At 38.1% G+C, this 26,226-nt stretch overlaps 1 protein-coding gene across 5 annotated transcripts in view; it reads right to left on the bottom strand.

Annotated features, from left to right (window-relative positions):
- Positions 1-340: 340 nt before the first annotated feature.
- The window catches only part of LOC126263086 (hydroxylysine kinase), a 217,112-nt gene continuing 191,226 nt past the window's right edge, over positions 341-26,226 (bottom strand). For all 5 annotated transcript variants that reach the window (XM_049960083.1, XM_049960085.1, XM_049960084.1 and 2 more), the window contains 3 exons: positions 13,274-13,448; positions 6,618-6,871; positions 341-719 (listed from right to left, as the gene is read on the bottom strand). In XM_049960083.1, the coding sequence (XP_049816040.1) occupies positions 531-719; positions 6,618-6,871; positions 13,274-13,448 (618 nt within the window). In that variant the 3' untranslated portion in view covers positions 341-530. The remainder of the gene's footprint in view (positions 720-6,617; positions 6,872-13,273; positions 13,449-26,226) is intronic.

The raw sequence follows: 26,226 nt of genomic DNA on the forward strand, positions 1-26,226 counted from the left end.
TCACCATATTGTCATAGGAATCGTTTGTGGGATATCAACTATATATGTAGTAAACATTACTAAGATTAAATGTGTAATCATGATTAATTTGTTTATTGTCTTAACGTATAAATGCCTTCATGCGTATGTCTTGTCTAACTGTATTGTCTGTAGGTATCATTTCTGGGATATCAATTATAAATGTAGTAAATATTTCTTATATTAAATGTGAAATAATGGTTAATTTTTGCATTGTCCTTACGTGAAAAATTTGTAATGTTTATCTCTGTATTATATTTTGACTTGTCCTAGATTTAAACAATATGTCATGGGATTAAATAAAAATAAACAAATAAATACGTAAATCAGTTATAAAGGGTTACTTCTATTAGCTGTCAGATTCATGTTGTCGTTTACACTTAAAAAATTCTAAGCAGCTAAACTTATGTTCTATTTTTAGGCTGTGCCTTATAAGACAAAAAACACTTCAGTTTTTCAGCAAAATAAAACACTTCTAGCAGAACACACACATGCTTCATCTCAACTAATAATCACGGTCCCTGTGGTGCTGTTATTTCACTTATCCATCGCTGATTAATCTTGTCATCTGATGTATTCCACAACAGTCTGAGCATGTCCCATCCACGGGCTGCTGTTACCAACAGATAACTGTCTGGCTCTATGGAGTATGAGTATGCACCTAATACAAGGCTTTGGCAGAGACGTGCACACACACAGATCTGTAACAAAGAGTGATCAGTGACCTTCGGGTCTTTTTCCTGTTTTTAAAAACACAATTTTTGAAAGAGGTGGAAAAAGTCAGAATCTTTTGTATACATTTTCGCATTATAAGTGATGATTCTTTAATATCATCATGAGTAAATTGTAATTTTTAGATGATCAGTTTATACTAATGTGAGCATATGAAATAATTTATGATTTCTAGCATGAGGCTTTATTTAATCTACTCCTTACATCTGGTTACACAAGGCATGTCTTCAAAGCAAAGAAATAGTAATCAACACCATTCTACACAAATAAGATTACTACATAATATGAGGGTAATCCCAAAAGTAAGGTCTCCTATTTTTTTATAAGTACAGAACTCTGCGTGGCAGTTGGTCACACTGTTATGAAGAGTGCTTCATGTGCTGTGTGTAAACATGGGCTTAGTCTTGGCTTGGCAGCTGTTGAGAATGGGGCTCCCATTGGATGTTACCACCAAGAGTGAATTGTGCACCATTATTCAGTTTTTGGAAGAAAAGGGCACTGCACTGATTGAAATCCATTGCCAATTGACGGAAGTGTATGGTGAGTTGTGCATGGATGTCAAAAATGTTCATAAGTGGTGCAGAGAGTTTGCAGCTGGATGGACAAAAATTCATGACGAATAAAGGAGTGGGAGACCATCATTTTCTGAGGAGACAGTGTTGAAGGTTGAGCAAAGCGTGCATGAAGATCGATAGATCACTCTGGATGATCTCTGAACATTGGTTCCTGAGGTTTCCCGAAGCACCACTCACAGAATTTTGACGGAAACATTGAACTACTGGAAGGTGTGCACAAGATGGGTGCCGCGCATGCTGACTGAAGACCACATGCGGCAACAAGTTGATGCTTCCCGTGCATTTCTTCACCATCTTGCAGCTGAACAGGACAACTTTAGGGACTCAATTGTCACAGGTGATGAGAAAATTTGGCCAGAAAGCAATTCAGCTCTGATGACGAGGTGAAAGAAGAGGTTCATAACTTTCTGAACAGCATGGCAGTGAACTGGTATGACATGGGCATACAAAAACTGCCACAGTATCTACAAAAATGCATCGACAGAAATGGTGATTATGTCAAAAAATAGCTAAATGTTCAAGCTGTAAACTTATGTAAACCATTGTGGAAATAAACAGGTCTATGTACTTATAAAAAAACAGGAGATCTTACTTTTGGGATTACCCTCATATTTTTCTGATATGTCCAGGACAGAGAAAAGTTATTTGACTACAATCAGTAGGCCTAAGTCATTGTGGTCAGTAGTTGCATTTCAGAGGTGCAATTCCAGTACTGCCAATAGACACAGATAAAAATAATAAAATCTATTCTTTTCTTCAGAACCATTACTTTGTTCCTCAGAGAGGTTTTATAAGATTAGAAAAAGGGACAGATGACTTAGAACCAAGGTTGTGTAGAGGATGGGCTATGGGCAGGCGGTGGGCGTTACAGAATGAATAGGGTAATTTTTAGATAAAGGCCATTTATTGGCGAAAGCATGTTGAAAGGGGTTACATAGGCCTAGGGAGGTGAGGGTGAGCCAGAGCTTAGAGTTTGTGTAACTACCAAAAGTTGTTGTCTGCCAAAACTAAGTCTACAGTGCCGCAGCACCGGGAGAAGTGGCAGATTTTCAATGCTACAGGGCACGCATCTGACTCGTGGGTGAGCAAGAATACCAAAGAGCGGGCCCGGCGATGAGCGGCCGGGTATATTTGATGCACCACGTGGCTTCCTCTGCCCTGATTGGTCAGGATCGAGAAAACCGTGCGGGCGGCATGGAATTTTCCAGAGCGTTGCCTTCTAAGTGACACTTGGGGCAGCGTTTCCTCATAAGCACATGAGAGAGGCATGTGGTGCTAACTTCCTGTTGCTAAACAGTGGTACAAAAGAATTTACAGGCAGCTAACACTGCCGGCCGTGGCTTGGCCGCAATGGAAAAATGAAGTTACTGTCTGGAGGCTCATATAATAAAGTAAAATCTCCTACTGTCTGGCTCATCCTTTACAGTTGAGAGGGACACCCCCATTATGAGGACAAAGAAAGACAAAGATATAAGGGAAAGCATCGGGGAAAGCATCAGAGAGAGTAGGGGGTAATGGGTAGCACACTGTAATCTCTATGCCAGCTTCAGTCCAGATATGACAGAATAATAAGAACTAATAATGAGAAGTGGGATGAATAGTAAGATTAAGAACTAAGATGAAAATAGAAAAGGAGATGAGGAAGGAAAAATAAAAAAGTGAGAAGGATGAAGATAAAAAAGTCGAAATGAAATAGAGTAACAGAAAATAATGATATACCAACCATAAAAAAGTTATACGGTGGAGAAAGACTACCAAACAAAAATACTACCTACTGAAAAAAATGGAGAGGGGGAGGGGGGAAGGTCTGTTGATGGATGTTACATCCAGGTGATGATGGGTTGTGAAAATATGTTACACAACAAGTTCCCATCTCAGGACTTAAGGAAATTAGAATTCAAACAGTAAGTTTGATGTACAGGTCTCTCAATACCCATGAGTGAAGCTGCAAATAGGTACCAGGTGTCCCTGAGGCAGACAGTCCTTCAGTGTCCATTCCTGCACCCATCCAGTTTGGTGGTGGACTTCCCAACATATCACAAATGTTAGTAAATTACTTATGTGGCTTCAAATTTTGTTTTGCATTTGATGTTGTGTGCAATTGTGGTTGGGTGCTTGGGAAGGTTTTACAGTGGAAAGATATGCAGGGATAAGAATGTTGGTGTAGGAAATATAACACAGTTTGACAAGGATGTTATGGATTTTGGGAGAGCTACACAAGCTGTAAGTGGGTGGTGTGGGAGAGATATCAGGGAGTGATGAAGTTTTTTCAGAACTCTGCTTGAGAAACCCTGAGGTGGGATAGAGTAATATAACAAGGCATTTGAAGTCTGTGCAGTTGTATGTGAGAAGTTGGGCACTTCTGGTGTTTTGGGAGTGAACTTGTTTTTGTCAGAGTGTGAGACAAAGATACTGCCCTGAAGATGAATTTCTGGAAAAGATCTATGGTATAACTGCAGGAGAGGAAAGACCAGAAGAGTTTTTTGGTGACAATGAACAAGGTTAAAGTAATTGGTGTTTTTATGTGGGATTGAAGGCTCTACATGACGGGTTGCAAGTGCTGGTCCACCAGGGTTCAGATGCGCTCAGTAGGGGCTTCGAAGGCTGCTGCAATGGAATGTCTGATGTGGTTGTTTTTGTTTGGTTTGGGGTGTAGACAATAGATGAGGGTGCATGGGTCAGGGAAGGTAATAATTTCTTTGGAAGCAGTTGTGAGTCTTTGTAAGGAGCCTAGGGATTTACAGATTTTCTACAGCTCAGCCTGGATGGAAGGAATGTAGCATTAGGGGCAATTTCTTCAGCTGATGTATCTAATAGCTGGTTAATCATGTCTGCCATTTACCTATAATGGCCAAGTAGCACATTACAGGAGCCCTTGTCCACAGGAATCAAAATGCTAGGGCAGTCTTCTTTCAAGCTCGCTCTAGGTTAGTAAAGGTTGGCGCTTTGTGATTTATTTTGAAAGGATGATGCTAGGAGTGAGGAATTATTGGAATGCCTGGAAAGAATAGTTTTGAGAAAGAGGAGGAGGATCCCTTTGGGATTTGGGTTAGAAATGTTCTAGGCAGATTTGATACTCACTGTTGGTTGTGAGTTGGGATTAAATAGTGAAGTGGTATTTCCAGTTGATATTGTGAGGAGTCTTCCTCTTCTTCCCCACAACCAGCCTCTACAGGCATTCCTCACTGCCAACATCACCTCCCAAACCTTCCTAAAAATATTACAAAAATTCCAAACATGACTCAAGCTGATCCTCAGCTATCCACGATCTGAAGGCAGACCACTCTGTCACCATCCTCCCATGAGTATGAGGAATAGTTGACAGAGAAACGCTGTCAGCTCTTGGACAACTCAACACAAAAAAATTGTTCCTAGTGACCCTCTATCTTCTAAACAAACTGAGCTGAAGAAATTCATTAAAAATGCGAGGCCCCTTTGTTTCCCCATATCAACAATGTTTTGAATGCATCAGTACATTACACAGCCAAGGCCAGGAGTTTCTGAAGTCAAGTTCTGAAATGAGATTATATCCCTCTGACATCCCCTCTCACTGCCATCTCTCATCTTCCATTGTCCCCCTAACCTACACAATATTCTTGCCACACCATATGACATTTTTACACCATTATTCATACTCCACACATGCAATCTGCTTTCTTTCCCACTGTAAAAACATGCACAATGTACCCACCCACTATCAGCTACACTATCATCTACAGCATCAAATACTGTTTACCAATATGTGTTCATTGTATGGTGGTTTATATAGGAATGACCACTGTAAAACTGACTGAGTGCATTAGTTTTCACTGAACTGTTCACTTAGGGGGCCCTCAGTACTCTTTTGCTACATGCTCTGCTGTATAACTCAAGGGACCTGTGTCTCTGTTACATCTGGTGGGCTATTTTAAGCCTTCAATAAGAATTCTGGAGATTTGAAATTGCTGTCCAGTCTCGACCACTCTGCTGTACTTAACCTCCAGAACTTACAAGAACCACTTTCATATTATTATTTATATTTTATTTGTGTACTTACTTAATGATTTTCTCTACAACTTTTTTTTTTTTTTTTTTTTTTCATCCTTCTCTCCCTTTCCTTCTGCTCCCCTCCCTCTATCCATCTCTCATGCTCTGTTTTCCTTATATCCTTTTTTATGTCCTGTTAATTTTTAATTGCACTATTCTCATTTCTTGAATTTAATCCACCTTTACTTCTTACACTATCCTTCTATCAGTTCTGGACTTTAACTGGAACAGTGCTTATCAGTATATCTATCATCTTTGACCCCCCTCCCCTTTCTTTGATGTCACTCTCTATCATTGTCCCCTTCATCCTTGTAATAGATGGATTCTTTTCATTCTGGGGGATGTGAATTACCTATCACTCCTTTATAATCCTCTTTCCTCCCTGAGAAAGGGCCCAACGGTTCCAAAAGCTAAGATAGTTTTCCTGTAATTTTAAATGGATCTATTGATAGTACTTAAAGTTTTACCTCATGAAGGTAAGTCTTTTCCAGCTATTCTTTCTCCTTCCTTATATGGAAGTTTTATGTTTGTGTTATGATTGACATCATTGTGCAAAATTATGCTAATATTACTTAAAACATTGTTATGAGTCATGTAGCTTGGGATTGTCAAAAAGAGGAGATGAGAAAAGAATAGCTGATGAAGTCAATAAACAAAAAAAGGTGTGTGATGTTATCAGATTCCAGGGGGTAGGAGGATGTAACTGCTGTTGACTGACTGAATGTTCTGTTTCAACAATTACTTATTTAAAATTTGTGTATAATCTACACATAATGTTGTCTAGCATTAAATTCACTTGATGTTTCTTCAATTTGTAATCTATGACTATTCTATTTCACTTTGCCCCAATGATCGTTCCTCTACAATGGTATCTTGTGAGAAGTGGAAAATAAGCTTCTGAATTTTGTTGTTAACACTCCTATTTTGGTAAGCCATGATAGATTAAAAAAAGGTATGTGTTATTTCCTTAACAGGTCATATAGTTATAAAATGTCCAGTTTGGTGCATTTTGAGTAAGAGTGCACAGCTGATGGTGAACACCTGATAATGATCTAGGGACCAGAACCAGTCATGTTAATATATACTGGTACACTTTAAGTTAACTAGAGCTGCCACCTAATAAAAACAATGTTGACAGTTACAAATGGCCAATGTTCATGAAGCATGTGGGACAAAATAACATATTCACAGACTTTAAAATATCGCATGCTTTTAATAATCATGGACTTATAAAATTAGCAACAATTGTGAAACCTACAACCATACCTTCAGAAGTTCAAGTTCCCTTGCAGGAATCCTTTTTACTTTAGTGTAGCCAGAAATAACATGTCTTCCTGCAGTGAATGGGTCAAGATCCTTTGCTTGCAGAATCATATAGCAAACAGCAATCGAAAGTTCAAATATATAGAATGATACATGACTGTCTCCAAAATCTAATATTCCACATACATCCCATATATCATCCTCAGAACCTTTACTAACAAGTATGTTTTGCTCATTGAAGTCACCATGAATTAACCCTGAAAAAGAAAGCAAGATATTAGGTGATATTAGACTAGAGGAAACAGATTAGTGTGACCTGATTTTCCCAAACCTTTGTTCTGTACAACTTATTATTTTCTTTGCTTTCTCATTATGCTTTTATATATCTTCGTGTCACTTCTGATTTCTTTCTGCCCAATGGACAGAGACATTCAATACCAGGTTGCATATATTTTTGAATGTATTCATATGCTCAACCATGTTTTCCCCATAGAAGTGAAACTGTGAGGATTGGTGTTGAGTGAAAAAAGCTTTTCCCATAAGTCTATGTTTTTAGTTTGAGTCCCTGTCTAATATACAGTTTTAAACAGTCAGCAAGTTTCATCAAGAATTTTGTTAGTTTGCTTTTTTATTACTATCATGTGATGTAGTGCTTTTTAAATAAGTGTTCCATATCAGTTAAGTACCTTTTAATTATGGAACATGTATTACTAGGTAATAGACAATGCTCAATGGTTCATCAAAAACAGCTCCAGAAGTCATGAAGTAAGAAGACACTTTGTAGAATCACAGAAATTTCATTTAAACACAAACAATGCAAACTGCAGTTACCTATCCATCAAGATGCAGTTATCCTGTAAGAAATCAGTTTTGGCTAAGAAAACAATCCATAAAAACAACCATGAAACTGCACAGATCTCAGTTCAACTTAACAGACGCATGGGAATGAGACTGGATAGAGGCTTCCCACCACATTGATAGAACTTGCTCTGCGTGAGGGAGAAACACCCGTCCTTTGTTCAGTTGTGCAGAACATGGATAATGTTTAACAGAATATCCACCTATTATGGCAGAAGCATGTACTCTCTTCACATACGCGTTTGTAGAGCAGCCAGGCAAACCGTTCGTCAAATAGTTACAGAATGTCCCAACGAGGCCTCTCATGGTACTTTCGACAATTTCCTGATGGCAACAAATGATACAATTAATTATATTGAAGATTTAGAAGTCTCTTTGTTAATTTCATGTGTTGTTTGTATTATATTTAATATTTTTATTAATATTTTGCTTAAAAAAATCATATTAATCATCACAATTCATACATCACTGCGCGCAAACATTTGTGGGGACATAGCTCCGTGGAGACGCCTGAAACAATGTCGCTGCTGTGAGGTAGATCAACTAACCTCTCTGGACCTACAGTTACTTCACTCTGATCGATGTTTGTAACAATGTGCTTCGTACCTAGTAGGACAAGAAAACATATTTGTATGAAATCATACAACTTGTTAGTGTTATTATACATAATGAGTACTGTACTTCCTACAAATTTATTGTGTTCTGTAGAGTCCATCCTAACGACCTTGGAAGTGCACAAGACAAATGATAGGATTAAACAATAAGTAAAAAATTTCACAATTGTGCCTGGTAAATGTCAGCAATCTAGAAAGAGACCTGCACACAACTCATGGTATGCACATGAATGAAAGAGACAAAAAGACTGTCAGCAAATTAATCGTTGAGGAAATTAGACAAAATTGTCCACAAAGCAGTGTACATAAGTGCATTGCCACGGAATGGCACAATCCACCAAATCAGAATATGCCACACAAATAGCCACTGCAGGCAAACCTGGGAAACTTGCAAAGCCTGCTGGACAGTTTGGTAGCCCTAAATCATCCTGTACAGTCCAGCCGGAGAAACTAAGACTTAATGTCTTACACCAGAATTTCTGTAGTCTTAGAAAGAAGTACAATGAACTGGATATTATTACGTCTTGATTAACCTGATATTTTAGTCATACCTGAACACTGGTACACTGGAGACTTAATTAGCATTAGTCAACCACACTCCATGGAAGTTTGTTCTCCTTTAGTAGGAAAATCAAGTCTGCGGATGGCATAGCAATCTTCACTATTGCAATTATTGGTGTGTATAGGCCACATGGGGAATGTATGGATACATTTTTCAAAAATCTATCTGTCTTGCTGATATATATAGACAGTGCATTCTCTGGGTTAAATGGCCATGTAAATATTATAATAACAGGGGATATAATTAAATACTGTAATAACAGGGGATATAAATAAAGACTTATTAAGCAATGATGCAAATACCAAAAAGCTACTCCTCCTACTCGATAAATTTAATCTGACTCCACTTATCCATGAGCCAACTAGAGATATTGGTAACTGCAAAACATATCTGGATAATATGATAACAAACCCAACCCATCTTTCCTACAGTACATCTGTTCTAAAACATCTCTGATCACCATGCAGTACAGCTTCAATTGGAGGCAAATGAGATGCCCTTTGTCGCTAAAAAGAAAATATATGTAAGTAAAGGAACCTTGTTTAATGATAACACCAACTGACTGAACTGCATGTTAGTATGCATACCATGATTTGAGAATGATAGCTTTTCCTATCATAGCTGTGCTGCTGACTTCTATTACTATTTTGATGCCACATGTCCAGCTGTGGCCACAAAAGTTAAAATGACATAAACAAAAGCATCTGGATAATTAATTACGTCATTGAAGCAAAGGAAAATTAAAATTATTCCATAGTGCAATATTGAATAATAAACAAAATCTCAAACTAAGGGAGGCCTTCAAAACTTATCAAGAATATAATAAAGATTTATTAACACAGACCAGGAGCAACTACATTGCAAACGAGCTTCAGGCTTAACACAATGTTACTACTGGTGTTTGGGGAGTGATAACCAGTTTTAGAACAGGCAGAGGCAAATCCTGTATGGACTTTATTATTGACCACAACAGGATGGTAATAAAAGATCAACTTGAAATTCCTAATGTATTCAATGAATATTTTTCTTCAGTATGGGAAGCTACCAATGACAAACATAATAACACGCAGAATAATTTTATAGGTCATCCACCTGAGCATAGCCTATCTGAGCCCCACAAATTGCAAAGAAATAATTAACATCATTAGCTCTCTAAAAACTTCCAGTTCCACAGGGCATGATGGCCTCAGTATTAATGTATTAAAAGTGTGTAGATAAAATGTCTCTGTACCTCTGTCTACAGCAGTAAATAATATAATAGAATCAGGTACTTTCCCAGACAGACTAAAAATAGCTGAGGTAACTCCAATATTTACAAAATCAGACAAGCTCAAAATTCAAAACTACAAACCAATCTCAGTACTTCCTGTCTTTTACAAAATAGCTGAAAAAGTCATATACAGCAGAATTATAAACTTTCTCCAGATGCACAAACTAATGTTTGAAAATCAAAATGGATTCTTAAAATGTAAATCAACTAGCACAGCAGCTGCTCAGTTAACCTAAGAAGTAATAAACAGCATTGAGAACAAGCAATATGTTGCAGGTATATACCTCTACCTTGAGAAAGCTTTTGACTGTGTGTATACCACAATCCTATTAGAAAAGCTATGGAACATTGGCATCAGAGATACTGCTCATGATCTAATAAAATCTTACATGAGTAACTGAAAACAGTTTGTACTGCCTAAAACTGAAAGTGGAGATCACAAATCTAAAATCACTAAGATAAAATATGGAGTGCCCCAGGGCTCAGTACAGTGTCCTCTTCAGTTTTTGATTTATGTAAATATGGTGTTGCACTCAAAGTTCCAAAATAGTATTGTATGTAGATGATACATCCATTGCACGTAAAAAGGAATCATTTAACTAGAGGCCCACTGTAATAATGTGACAAACGCAACTGTTCAGTGCTTTAATGAAAGCCACTTACATGTAAGCAGTAGTAAAATGTGTCTCATGGAGTTTAACAACAGTAGTTTTAATGATGAAATTAACTATACATCGGCAATGAATTAGTAAAAACGAGTTTAGTGCAAAATTCATAAGTTTAACAATCCAAATGAATCAAAAATGGGACATACATGTTGACACTCTAACATGTAAGTTATCTAAGAATATATTTGCAATTAATATGATTAGCAAGTTCCGCAAAACACTGTTGTCCTAAAGAATGCATACCATACTCTATTTTCCTCTCATCTGAATTACGGAATAGAAATTTGGGGATCAGCATCAAAGCAAATCAAAATATGCTATTGTTACTTCAAAAAAGGGTTATAAGAATCATCTGTGGAGCAAAATATAAGGAACCATGCCATGGCTTGTTTCAAAAAACTGGTGTACTAACCATAGCAAACATGTACATTCTAAAAGCTGCATTACTTATTAAAAGTATGCAGCCCAATATTTGTTCTGATTTGTATCAGAACAATACCATAAATAAAGAAAAGTTTTACACCAGCAGCCACAGAACAGCACTCTATGAAAAGGGTCCACAATATGCAGGTTTTAAGTTAGCCAAATCACTGCCCAGAAAAGTTATGACCCTACCCACAATAAAGCTTAAATTTCAGCTAAAGAAATTCCTGTAACAAAATGTATTTTACACATTAGAAGAATACCATACTTACATGCAGAATAAGAAGTGATCTGAAAAAAATATGTAAATAATGTTAAGCTCCATCTTATTTGTAATTTAATTATTTTGTTAATCAATGATTAATTCTGAAGAACTTATTATTGTGCTATGTATCAAGAATTGTAACTTGTTTTTATACATATGCAATGAATCATTTGATGTTGAATAAAGAATTATTATTATTATTATTATTATCACATTAGTATTTTTCAAATGAATATTTACCTCCATCTTTATATACACACCCCTGTTTACAGTACATTATTATATGTATATTTCATACAGCTTTACAATGAACACTGATTTTTGCCATGTAGCAAGTGATCTCAACACTACCTGGATGTAGAACTCTGATATCTGAGCATAGAATTGTTGTGTACCTGCAGATTCCACCATGCTGAAGTTGGACAAAACATTTCTATCAGTTATTCAAAATTATGAATTATTTACTCATCCCTGATTATAAACACTATGTCACTGAATGTAACATTGTCTGAAGCAGGGAACTTTCATATCAATCCTAGATTGCAATACTTCATTAGAAAATAGCCACATGAATAAAATAAGTTTTTTCTATGACTTTTACAATAAGTGTTTGGTTTTGTTCCTGTGAATGGTAACAGAAAATTTAGCACTCCACAAACATTTTGCGTGCTTTGTATCTTTATTGTGTGTATTCTGAAGGAAACTGACAAGTATCTCATATACTATGTGTCTCACTTTGTACATGTATCTCTCTTGTCAAATCAAACCAAATGTAGTATTTGTAACTGCAGATAATCCTCTTGAAATTTTGATATATAATGTCCTGTTGAGAAAAATACATAAACTATGGTACACAATGCATCACTTGAGATGTTTCAATTGTGTTTCAATTTAGACTGGGATGTAGGGGCTGGCAGAAATTTTACACTTAATGAGTACTTGCTTAGTTCATTCATAGTTTTCATCATCTATAGTTACATGTCTGAGCTAAGGATGTCAACTTTAAGAGATATCTTCACTGTTTACTTGCTTTTACAAATTACACACATATAAAGTTTGGATAATATAGTAACAAATCTATCAATTAATTTTGAATCTCATGGCATTCTTTTGCACAATGACATGCATTAGTAAATCATAAGTGGAAAAAAAACACACTCACACAAACAACAGCTGTGTGATCAGTCTGTCAATGCATAGTTCACATCAGAGTTTACAACTGACACAGCTGACATGTCTCCATTTTTTCACTGGTTTTGAAACAGTCCATTTTGTTCTACTCCAGAAATCGAACTTCTAATGTAAAAGGCTCATGTGACGAAGAATTGGAAAGTATTTTCTTTTCCATTGCAGTGAGACTTCGCAGCTGCCATATTGCAGTTAACAGGAAATGAAGTATGAGGATCTTTGGCTGGTATGCTAAAATAGCTGCAGTTTGACATCCAGTTTAAATAGAGAATAATGCTTGTAGCAGCATGTTGAATATCTCTGCACCAGAGTACATAATTCCACTCTGAACCACAAACAAGAGGGAAAAGTTTAATGAAAATTAATTTTTATTCCTTGTATTAAGATGATGTAAATCACAGTTCAAACAAAACTAATTTTTACTGTCAGCAGCAAAACCATTAAGTAGTAAATTTATTAGGAAGTGAGGGTAAAAACTCCACGATCCTTAAAAACTCATATAGGTCCTATTATGCTTCCTTGGGACATATTGAATGTTACTTTGATTTCTTTTGAACACTTACCCTTCAGCATAACATACTGTGTTTTATTAATCAAATATTCATCTGTACTGATTCTTTCATAGAAGTACCTTTTGCTCCAGGAAAATCATAGTGTTTGAGCTTTGAATATGCTCTAAGATCTATAAGGATTTTATTAAACATTTTTCCCTTTATAACAATTAAAATCTGAATCAACAAAATGGTAATCCTTTTTGCGCTATGATATGGTTTTCAAAATGATAAATACTGAGAGAAAAAATTGAATATACCTTTCTCCAACTTTTCTTGATTTCTGAGAACGATTTCTTCAAATGACTTGATAACTTCTGTTACCAGACTCTTATTATTCTCATTTGGAACAGCAAACAATAGTTTCAGTACCAGTGGACAATGCTGTAACAGCCATATGTTTTTGCGATTCTCAAATCCTGTATGTTGAAATCCCTAAAATAAAGAAACAGTTGAAATTCAAGCTTTTGTTTAACATCAAGGCAGAAGAATCAGTACTACTACTACTACTACTACTACTACTATTACTACTGCTACCATAAATGTCTTTCTCTTACATATATTTCATTTAAATTGGCACAAAGGATTAGGAACATGGAACAAACAAAATGAGAAACATTGGAAGTAACAGCTATTGTGCAACACAAACACAGCTAGCAGCTAGTACTTGTGTGACGTCAACTAAATAACTTCCTTTATTTGTTTATACTAAAAGAGAATGTAAATGAAAGTTCCAAACTTTCACCTTCATTTTCCTAAATCCATGTTACGCTTCAGCCAGGATATTTTATTTTTCTGTGAATTTTATAACTTCTCCTTCCCCCACTGCCATCATCACCTGGCACTGCCATCATCAACTGGCACAACTTTTCTGTTTTACAGACATGTTGGGAACGTGTCCTTTTCCATTACCAAATTTACTAAGGGATGTCAGAGGCTTTGCTAGATATTGTGAGCAGTGTTTAATTACTACACTCCCTGTATTTTTGTTTCTCGTCGATCTGATGGTATTATTTTGTACTTCTGTTCCAGCTCCTTGTAAAAGGAAAACGAATTTTGTAATTTCTGGTGAAATCACACTGCTTTTAGGAAGTGCTTCATTTCTTTAATTAGCTTTTTTGACTATGATCAAACAATGGAAAATCCAGGATGGAATGATACAATATTGTGAAAAGAAAAGTTGCTACTCACCATGTAGCGGAGATGCTAAGTCGCAGATAGGCACAACAAAACGACTGTCACAAATAAAGCTTTTGGCCAGTAAGTCTTTCATCAGAATTAGACCATAAACACACACATACACACTCACGCAAACGCAACTCACACACACATGACTGCAGTCTCAGGCAACTGAGGCCACACTGCGAGCAGCAGCACCAGTGCATAATGGCAGTGACAACTCAGTGGGGTAAGGAGAAGGCTGGGGCAGGGAGGGGGAGGGAAAGTAGGGTAGGGGTGGGGGACAGAGACGTGCTGTTGGGGAGTGCACAGGGACTAGGTGGAAAGAGGGTAGGGCAGCTATGTGCAGTCAGGAGGTTAGATGGAGGGCAGCAGAGAGGTGGAATGGAGGAATGAGGTTTGTGTAGTGCTGGAATGGGAACAGGGAAGGGGCTGGATGGGTGAGGACAGTGACTAACGAAGGTTGAGGCCAGGAGGATTATGGGTACATAGAATATATTGCAGGGAAAGTTCCAACCTTCACAACTCAGAAAAGCTCATATTGGTGGGAAGGATCCATATGGCACAGGCTATGAAGCAGTTACTGAAACGAAGGGTGTCATGTTTGGCAGCATGCTCAGCAATAGGGTGGTCCACTTGTTTCTTGGCCACAGTTTGTCGATGACCATTCATGTGGACAGACAACTTATTTTGTTATCCCACATAGAATGCAGTACAGTGGTTGGCTTGTAGATCACATGACTGGTTTCACAGTTAGCCCTGCCTTTGATGGGATAGGTGATGTTTGTAGCTGGTAGTGGGAGGGTGTATGGGACAGGTCTTGCCTCAAGGTCTACTACAGGGGTATGAGCCACAAGGTAAGAGGTTTGGAGCAGGAGTTGTGTAAGGATGGAGAAGTATATTGTGAGGTTTAGTTGATGGCGGAATACCACTGTGGGAGGGGTGGCAAGGATGGTATGCAGGAAATTTCTCATTTCAGGGCACAATGAGAGGTAGTCAAAACCCTGGCGGAGAATGTAATTCAGTTGCTCCAGTCCTGGATGGTACTGAGCTATGAGGAGAATGCTCCTCTGTGGCCAGACAGTGGGACTTTATGAGATGGTGGGGGACTGGAAGGATAAGATACAGACTTGTTTTTGTATGCGGTTGGGAGGATAATTATGGTCTGTGAAGGCTTCAGTGAGACCCTCGGTATATTTCGAGAGGGATCGCTCATCACTGCAGATGTGATGACCACGAGTGGCTAGGCTGTATGAAATGGACTTCTTGGTATGGATTGGGTGGCAGTTGTCAAAGTATTTGTGGTGGTTAGTAGGTTTGATATGGAGGGATGTACTGATGTAGCGATCTTTGAGGTGGAGGTCAACATCTAGGAAGGTGGCTTGGTGTGTTGAGCAGGACCAGTTCAATCAAATGGGGGAGAAGTAGTTGAGGTTCTGGAGGAATGTGGGTAGAGTGTCCTCACCCTCAATCCAAGTTGCAAAGATGTCATCAATGAATCTGAACCAGGCGAGGGGTTAGGAATCTGAGTGTTTAGGATGGATTCCTCTAGATGGCCCATGAATAGGTTGGCATAGAATGGTGCCATGCACGTGCCCAAAGCTGTACCCAAGATTTATTTGTTGGTAATTCCTTCAAAGGAGGATAATTGTGGGTGAGGATATAACTGGTCATGATAACTAGGAAGGAGGTTGTCAGTTTGGAATCTGTCAAGTGTTGGGAAAGGTAGTGTTCAATAGTGGTAAGGCCATGGGCATTAGGGATATTAGTGTAAAGGAAGGTAGCATCAATTGTGACGAGCAGGGCACCATGTGGTAAAGGAACAGGATCTTGGAGAGTCGGTGGAGGCTATGGTTGGTATCTTTTATACAGTAGGGTAGATTCCTGGTAGTAGGTTGAACATGTTGGTTCATGAGAGCATAGATTCTGTCAGTGGGGGAACATTAACCAGCCACAACTGGGAGTCCTGGGTGGCTGGGTTTATGGACTTTAGGAAGCATGTAGAAGGTGGGAGTGTGAGGCATAGTAGGGCTGGGTAGAGAGATGGACTCTGGGGAGAGGTTCTGGGATGGGTCTAAGGATTTGAGGAGTGACTAGAGAGCCTGCTGGAGTTCTGGAATAGGGTCACTGGGGCAAGGTTTGTAGGTGGATGTATCTGACAGCTGGCCAAGTCGTTCTCCAAGGTAATCCTTGCAGTTCAAAATAACAGTGGTGGAAACTTTATCCACAGGTAGGATTGTAAGGTCAGGATCAGTTTTTAGATGATGGACTGTGGTTCTTTCTGTGGATGTAAGGTTAGTTTGCATGTTGAAGGATTTGGGGAATGAAACTTCCTGGCTGATTCAAACTGTGTGCTGGACCGAAATTCAAACTCTGGATCTTTGTCTTTCACAGACAAGTGCTCTACCAACTGAGCTACCCAAGTACAACTCACGACCCTTCCTCACAAGTTTACTTCCACCAGTACCTTGTTCCTACCTTCCAAACTTCACAGAAGCTCTTCAGCGAACCTTGCAGAACTAGCACTCCTGGAAGAAAGGATATTGTGGAGACTTGCTTTGCCACAGCCTGGGGGACGTCTCCAGAATGAAATTTTCACTCTGCAGCAGAGTGTGCACTGATATGAAACTTCCTGGCAGATTAAAACTGAGTGCCGGACGAAAACTCGAACTTGGGACCTTCGCCTTTTGCAGGCAAATGCTCTATCAACTGACTGATTGGGGAATGGTGGGAGGCAAGGTTCAAGGTTAAGAAATTCTGGAAAGTTAACAGGGGTGATTTAGGGTCAGTGTGGGTGGAACCCGGTTGGATGGAGGAGTGAACTGAGTTAGGCAGGGTTCAATATTGGTCTTTGGTTGAGTCTGATTGGTAGGGTTGGTGGCAAAAAAAGTGTTTGCACTGTATAGACCGGAAGAAGGAGAGAATTTCTTCATAACTCTTTATAACTATGAATGTAAATAGTACATCTTTATTTAATTTTCAGGTAGTCCATGCTCAGTCATTATGAAAATATTTAGTTGCATATGACTTACACTGCTTCATGACTATCATGTTTTATGTGGCTGTGGCGTTTTTCAACTAGATAATGCGTCATGTCACAAGCCCAGGAGTGTGACTGAGCCGTTCGAGGAACACAGTGGCGAGTTCCAATTGATGTGCTGGCCCCGAAATGGCCAGGTCTGAACCCAACTGAACACAGCTGCGACGTGATTGAACATGGCATCAGAGCTCACCGTCCCATACCCAGAATTAGAAGACATGCAGATGTAGTGCCAACTCCCTCCATTGACCTACTGAGACCTCATAGCTCCCTTGTCATGACACATTGCTGCTGTTATCCATGCCAAAGGTTGACATACCGGCTATTAGGTAGGTAGTCATATGTTCTGGTTGGTCGGTGTAGTTTGTTCACAATATCCTGGACCACCTTTCACAGAAGTGTGGGGAGCATAGGAAGCAAGCTCTGCCTACTGAAGCCCAACAGATTGACGACAATGGTAAAAGTGGCGGTGTGGTGTGAACATGCTGTGATTTCTTCACACTGTTCTGGTAATCACACTTGCTTTCTGGTTTGGTACATCATGGTAGAACATGACAATCATTTTAGTGGCTACAATACACACAGTTACTGCATTGCTAGATTGCCAATGTTGGAAACGGCTGGAAGTGAAACACTCATAGCTCAAAGTCGACTAACTCCTACTGGCTTCAGCCAATCCATAACTAGGGAGCCCTTGTTCAGGACATAGTGAACAACCTATAGTTTCAATTTCTTTTCTAGTGCTAAACATGATGAACTAAGCTGCTGCATAATTTTATATAAGTGCTGACTCTAATATAACTTGTCATTCAGCTGGACCTCAAGGAATAATACATAAAATTCCTTTTTGTGTACGCTTATTTATATCTATTTGCAGTACTAACAGGTAAGCTGTTTGAAAGTGCATAGTACTGATCACATGTGACAAGTTAAAACTTGACGTTTGGCACCAAGTGTTGGGTTGAAAACTGGAATCAAAACAGTATATTCTCCACAGAAGGCTGCAAAAATTCAATCTTAGTAAAAGATTTTTCACTCACTTACTCAGATCTGACACTTATAGGGAAATAACCCATATTATCTAAGGAGTGGTAAGGACATGGATGATGGGCTTGACATGCAATAGCAAGAGGTAGTGTACTATATCATACAGCAGCCAATTGTGATATTCTGCCAATTCTGCTTGTCCTGTGTTCTTCAGTTTGCACATTAGGCATTTAATGTTGATATTTTAGTGTTACACATTTGGTGATTTCTATTTTACTACTGTGGTGCTCATAAAGACTGATGTAAAACAAATACAAAAAGTATTATATTGACCAATATTATTCCATGAATATTAGTTTCATGATCAGAAATTGCAAGTAGAAAATGAGCTTCCACTTGAAGAACACCCCAGTTTTTTACAGCTGCCAGGAGAGTGGACAACTGGTGTCACTGAAAGCATTCTCTCTCTGTATGTAGAATGCACTAAGCACCGACATTCTCAGCTGCTCACAACTCTTCCTATTGCACAAATTGTGGTACTTTAAAAATATATTAGTCATTGAGTGCTGTTGTTACAATGTGACTCTTAAACACAGTAACTAAATGTTATTTGTTTTACACATTTGGGGAAAAATGAAGAACCATCTGACCAGGCATCTGAATCAATGTGCCTAACTAGTTTCCATTTCTCAGATACCTTCCGTAGGATATTTGTATAGAGCTTGGCTGATCTCCAGATGTAGGCTATAACTAATTATCTTTTCTTGGTATGCTAGAAGACTCTGCGCAAGACCCACATCGAACATAAAGTTATTTCTTCAATGTTTTATGAATGTCGGCTTGAATGGTGACTCACTTCACACCCCCAAAGATTCTCCTTTGTGGTGGGACTTAACATAATTTGATGGATGACGACTTAACTGATGGGATATTCCATGTAAAGTAGGACACACAATATTTAAAAGTTTAAAATTTGGTACTTTTTACATATTTTTTGAAAAGGATGGACTTTTTACTGTATGGCAATAACGGTTTGTGGCCCATTATTGCTTTCCCTCCATAATTTGTAGCCATTTTTATAATGCCATATCGTTTTTCCATGTGATGAGAGTGTGAATTATCACTGTTCTACAAAAAAAAAAACCTTTTTTTCTATTTCTGATAAAAATATTGTGATCCTAGTTGTATTTTGAGTGCTGAATTGAAAACTGTTTTTGGTTTTTTTCTGTCAGGAATAGTTTATGAGTAATCGCAATTTTATTTCTCTTTTCAGTTTCTGATATAGTGCAGCAAACGTGAGGTGAAATTCGACAAACAAATGCACATCTTTATGATGTTATAAGTTTATCACATTAATGGAGGGTGGGATCTAACATATAACACAGTAACCTTTGTGTATACACTTTGAAGCATTTATTTGACATGAGAAATTACAGAAAATTGACAAACAATGAGCCACTGCCTTGTAATGCACATCACTTTTTTCTCTTGTATTGTGAATCTTTCTTCTCTCGAATGATATTCCAGCAATAATCTGCTAACATAGAAGGTACCCACTTCCCTTCATAGTGCCTTTCTATGGTAGAAATGTCTTTATGGAATCTTTCCCCTTGTTCATCCGATACGTCACTACAACTCTCTGTGAGGTAGTCCAGATGAGAATCCATCATATGTACCTTCAAAGACATATTGCACCCCAAATCCTGATATTCTTTGATCATATCCTTCACCATTGCTTTGTAGTTAGTAGCTCTTCTTCTTCCGAGGAAGTTTTCCGACACCATCTTGAAACAGTCCCATGCGGTTTTTTCTTTATCAGTTAAACATGCTTCAAAATTTGCATCTTTCTGCAGCTCCCTGATTTGTGGGCCCACAAATACACCTTCCTTTATTTTTGCAGCTGAAAGACAGGGGAATTTGGTAGCTAGATATGCAAACCCACATCCTGTTGGATCTATGGCCTTCACGAATTGTTTCATCAGGCCAAGTTTGATGTGAAGCGGTGGAAGTAGTATATATTCAGGGGCTACCAGACTTTCACGTTGCACATTGTTTTCGCCAACTTTCCATCTTCGCCTAGGTCATTTCTTTTTCACGTAGTGAGAATTTCGGTCTCGACTATCCCACTCGCAAAGAAAACAGGCATACATTGTGTAGCCTTGTTGCATTCCCAGTACCATAGCAATTACCTTGAAATCTGCACATATTTTCCATTTGTGTTCATTGTATTTTAATGAATTTAGCATCCTTTGTACGAATTCGTAATTCTCTTTTGTCAAACTAGTGTAAGCTACTGGAACAGAGGGTATTTTATTTTCGTTATGGAGCAAAACACCCTTCAGACTTGTTTTCGATGCATCTATGAAAAGTCTCCACTCCTGTGAAAAATAAGTGAAGTTCAGCACTTTCATCAGGCCAGAAACGTCATTGCAAAATGTCAGTGCTTCGTCAGTTGAAAAATAAGAAATAAAGGCATGTTCTCTGTGCCTGAACACTGATTTTAGTACTTTGGTGCAGTAGATTATACTCTTGTAATCTTGAACCAAGCAGCTGCGCCTTTTGTTTACTTAGTCCTAGATCACGTACTAAATCATTTAAATCTGCCTGTGTTAACAAATGTGGCGATGACTCACTTGTGTAGTGATATAAAGAATCATCATCTGTGATTTCTTCAGTACTACTTATTTCACTGTCACTCGGAATTTGACCTCAAGCTCTTGAAGGTACTGGAAGGTTGTCGGAATGCTGCACTGGCATTCTCGCTGAAGGCAGATCTGGGTAAACAATGTGCCTCTTCGACATTTTGTTTGTAAAACCCTGAATTTTTGTTAGACAGTAATAACAATCAGTAACATGGTCCTTAGGCTCCCTCCACACCATGGGAACAGCAAACAAAACCACACTCTTTCCACCACTGAATTAGTTTGCAGTAACATGTAGCACAACAGAAATGTGGTGCCCATTCTTTATCTTGGTCTCCTGCCTCTACTCCAAAGTAATGTTTGTATGCTTTCTTTATGACTGAAGAAATTTTCTTCCTATTTCTGGCAAAAGTGAACTTCCCACAGATGTAGCAGAAGTTGTCCGGCTTATATCGACATCCACGACGACGTGGCATTTCTGCACGTTTAAAAACACCACTTTGGTAATACACCTGTATTAAATTAATAGTAGGGAAATAAACGCTGATGTGTAAAAACAAGCAGTCGTTTTAACTTCAGCACCAGGCTCAGTCAGTTTACACATAGGAACTAAAAAATTCAACCGTGCTCGGAAATATGACAGACAGTTACTTGTCAGCCAAAAAAAACCCACTCGTTAAGACTGACACAAGTTGCGGCTAACACTACTGTTGTAAACTCGATGCACCTGCCCCTAGGAGGCTTGAAACTTTACTGCTGAGGCAGCGACCGGCTGTCGCCGTTCGAGTTGATGAGATGTTTCATGTGGTCTTAATGACATAGGTGTGGCGGGGGATAACCTAATGATGTCTGATTCTTCCCACCTGGTGTTGCACAAGAAATTATCACGTTCTATCACTACTGGATGTGGCAACATACCCGTATCTCTCTATAACGTCTCTGTGTTTGCCATGAATTGTGAATATACATATATATATATACAGATTACATAAAAAGTATCCCTGACAATGATATTTTGTTTACATATTTGAATTTCCCACGGTAAAATGGTCTAGAAGCATACTTTAATATCAGAAATAGAACCCATGTCGAACAGTGATTTATTGGAGGTTTTGGACCTTCATTTCAACTAACTGGCAGGTAAGAATTAGCATATCATTATTATTATTACTGTTAAATACCCTAATGTATTGCGTAAAGAGTATAAAACTGAAGTAGGAAAACTGTAGGTTGGGGTAAATAACATAATTCAACAGCATGAACTTTAATGTAACATGAGTCACTTTCACGTAATTAAGTTTTTATGACAAGAGAAATATTAGAGACAACTTTATCTTGTTCAGTAATTTACTTCTTAGTGTGAATGTGTAACTAATATCACTACTAAAAAGTTCCCAATTTCAAACAATATTGTAAAAACAGATAATTTCAAATGAGTAACATGTGTCAAGTAATCTGAGTCACAGTTGTATTATTTTAAGATTAGAAGAAGAGGATGCTCTCAGCAGCAGCAGAAAGACAGAGTAGGAGGAGAGAAAAGTTAAAGAGTGAAGGAAAACATGAAGAATTTAAGAAGAAGCATCTGGAAGAAGCCAGCAGAAGCAGAAATAAAAGTTTATACAGTTGAGTCAACATAATCAAGGACTGGTATTAGAAGAAAGAAGAGCTAAAAAGTAGGGAGAAAGTTAGAAAACAAAGGCAGCATGAGATGCAAGATCAGCAACCTAGTAAATCAAGTTTGTCACCATACAAGTCACATAGTGCTCTGGATAAAACCATGGCTCGAGTGCTGCAATTGCTTGGATTGGCAAGGTATTGCCAATTATACCTGAAAATGTGAAGGTAGTTTCAATCTGGTCAGATGAACCTGTCTTGCAATTTAAAAACAAATATATTACTGATGCTGTACCTCAATTCCAATCATTTTATAATGTGGAAATCTATTGGAACTTTTTTGCTACATCTCATGGTAAAGGAACCATAGATAGATTTGGTGCACTTGTGGAAAGGCTAGTGAGGAATGCAGTAAAAAATCGAAAATTCATAGTAGGTGATGCGTCAACTTTTGCACAGGTAGCTGTGAGTATCATAACTACGGAGGTTTTTCATGTGTCTACTGATGAAATTCAAGGAATCAATCTGAAACTTAATCTGGCTCAAATATTTTCTTCAGCACCATCAGTAACAAACATAAAAGCATTCACTGCTTTCACTACAAGCAAGGAATACTACAAACAATCTGCTGTCTCCACAGAATTTTGCTGCTGCAGATCATCATACTGAAGAAACTGTAGAAAGTGTGAAAATTGGAGACTGGAACAAAGTGGAATATGACAGTAAATTCAATGCTGGAGAAGTACGTGCAGTTTTTGGAAATTCTTAATTGAGCAGTGCAATGGAGCGTGCTGGTCAGTATTGGAAATGGCCTGTAAAATGTGACGAAATTATAAAGAAAATTAATCCACTTGATGTTGTCAATGCAAGAGGATATTTTCAGTTCTGACTTTTAATTTAATTTACAGTTCATTTCCCAGATGCCATGCTATTATAATTTTTCACAGTGTTTGAAAAGTGAAATGTTAATGTTAAGTTTATCTTATTTGGAACATAATGTCATATTTTCATTTCTCTGCTTACAGGAAAAAAGTTTTTCCAACAAGAAGTAGTAATTGACATGAGTCACATAACACTGAGTCACATGCCTTTTTCAATATATTACAGTATTTCACATGGTATAAATATTTTTAGAAGTCTGTAATCTGTTTTTTGAATGCCAACATAATATGTATTTTCTTTGATAAAAACCAGATCCATACTCCTAACAGTTTGAAGACACTTTTGACCTCAAATGCACATTAGGAATAGGATGTCCCAAATTTGTCATGTGAGCCACAACATAAATTACATTCTTGTTCTTTAATTTAAATGCTCTTCCCTGCTTAAATAACACTTTAAGATCTTTGTCTGAACAATACAATTTATAATGACGATTTACAAAAGAAAATGTGGGTTTATAGATTGATAACAAGTCAACATAATAAAATACTGATTCATTACAGGCTGCTTTCCTCTGAACTGTCACCTGGCTCACATATTCAGCTGCAGGAGGACCCACAAAGCAACACACAATCTAAACAACAGTACAACTTCACTGTTTTCATTATTCAAAGCAGAACTTGAGGAGACAGTCATGTTAGATATAGAGAGGGGAGGAAATGGGTGAGATGATATGATACACTTTATTTCTGATGAACGATGCTCAATACTGGCTGAACTGAAGGCAGCAATTGGGGAACAAAACTGAGTTAAATGTGAGTGGTGACAAAACTGATGTTATCAAACAAAAATTAATACTGTGGAAAAATCAGCTTCAAGTTCATGACATGAAACACTTCCCATAACCGAAGGCAGTCATTTGTGGACCAGACATGACTGAATACATTTCAGTAATTGAAACATTTCATCATGAATTCTCAAAGAAACTGGGAGACATTTGATTTATTTGTCAGATCTTTTGTGCTGTCAATATAGCTCATTATTCCTGACTTGAGGTGACAGATTGCAGTGGGGCACCTAGTTCAATGACCTGTTTATCCAATTCAGAATTTACAAGACTTTTGTAAAATGTTTCCTCAAGAGCAATATCTTTGACTGCACAAACAAGCATGGAAACTCACTTCAGTGTTTGTTTCAACAATGTGTGTGAACATTTTTATTTCTCTTATGAAACTGACAAACTCCCATCAATGTATGGGTTCAACAGATTATAATCTGCGTAACTCCATGTGTCACTGGGGTTATGCAGCCTTCAGCCCTTCTCCACAGTGAATCATGCATTATTTCAAATACACCTGGTTCCATATTTCCAGAATTATTACATGTTGTGAAACTGAAATGTGTATAAGCTTACAAACATCACGACAATGTTAGATACCAAAAGTTAAAAACAGACACGTCTGAGAAACACATACTTATAAAACCATGCTGCAATATTCATCTCTTAGAACTACAATATTCATCTCTTAGAAATAGCTGCACTCTGTTGCAAACACGTATTTGTAATTTTCCTGTGTGTGTAGCCTTTAGCATACAGCCATCTCACTTACAGCTGCTCGGAATAACGCAGTGGTTAGGGAAGCTGGGGAACTCAGCAGACTCATGGGGTGCGAGGGTGCTCTAGGAGTTCAAATGTTGGCTGGGCCTGCTGTAGACAATGCTGCATGTGGTCACCAAATGTACTGACACACTCTTTAGCCCTTGTTCCAGTGAATGGTGCATAATTTCAAATATACCTGGTTCCATTTAGAACACCTCAGACTCTCGTAACATCTGCACCCGGTCGATGGGTTGGGCAACACCAATGTCTTTAAATGTCCCTATAGCCAAAAATCTAATGGATTCAGGTCCAGTGAGTGGAGAGGCTGTGTTACTGGACTTTCTTGACCAGTACACTACCCATGAAACGTTACAGTGGGGTATCATCACATGATCCACAGACAATCAACAATATGTAGATGTTACAGGAGCTTGTGACCATTGCATGTGGTGCAATATGTAGGGAGCCAGGTGTACTTGAAAGAGGGCATAATTCACTGTGAAAAAGGGCTGAAGAATGTTTCAGGATGCATGGTAATGACATGCAGCTCTGCGTATAGTGTCTACTTCTATGTAACACATAACACACAGATGGGACAGCGAGGATAGACTGGCTCACATCTCAACAACTACTGGTTTCTGGACATATCATTATAGGAACTTTTCTTACAGTTTTGACCACTGCTACAACCTGTAGGAACATGTGACACCTTTTTTTAAACATTCTGTATTTTTTAATCCTAGATATTGAACCCTGATATTTCAATTCATATACAAACTCACTCAGACACCAAGCCAGAATATACTTTAACAAGCAATTCTTTGGCCTGCAACACCTATCATTTTGGAGGATCAAGTGCAAAGTTGAAGCTGACTGCCACCAACAAGCATTTCACGTAAAGACCATGAAGATATGAGAAATTAGGGTTCATACAGAGGCATATCAATACATCATATTACCCTCACTCTATTTCCGAGTAGAACAGGAAAGGAAACGACTACTAGTGGTACAGGCTACCCTCTGCAATGCACTATACAGTGGCTTGCAGTCTATCTATGTAGATAGTGACAGTAAGCTACGCACTGGTAAGAGGCATCTGACCAGTTACTACAAAATGAGGTACCTTGTAAAAAATACATCACTATGCCATAAATCCGAATGAGACATATGAATTAATACAAGAATAGTGCTGATCACTGATGACACACAAACGTGTGCATCTTATCCAAGGAATAAATTAAATATTCTGTTTTCAAAAATAATTCATAT

Source organism: Schistocerca nitens, chromosome 6 (genome assembly GCF_023898315.1).
Source record: "Schistocerca nitens isolate TAMUIC-IGC-003100 chromosome 6, iqSchNite1.1, whole genome shotgun sequence".
NCBI lineage: Eukaryota > Metazoa > Arthropoda > Insecta > Orthoptera > Acrididae > Schistocerca > Schistocerca nitens.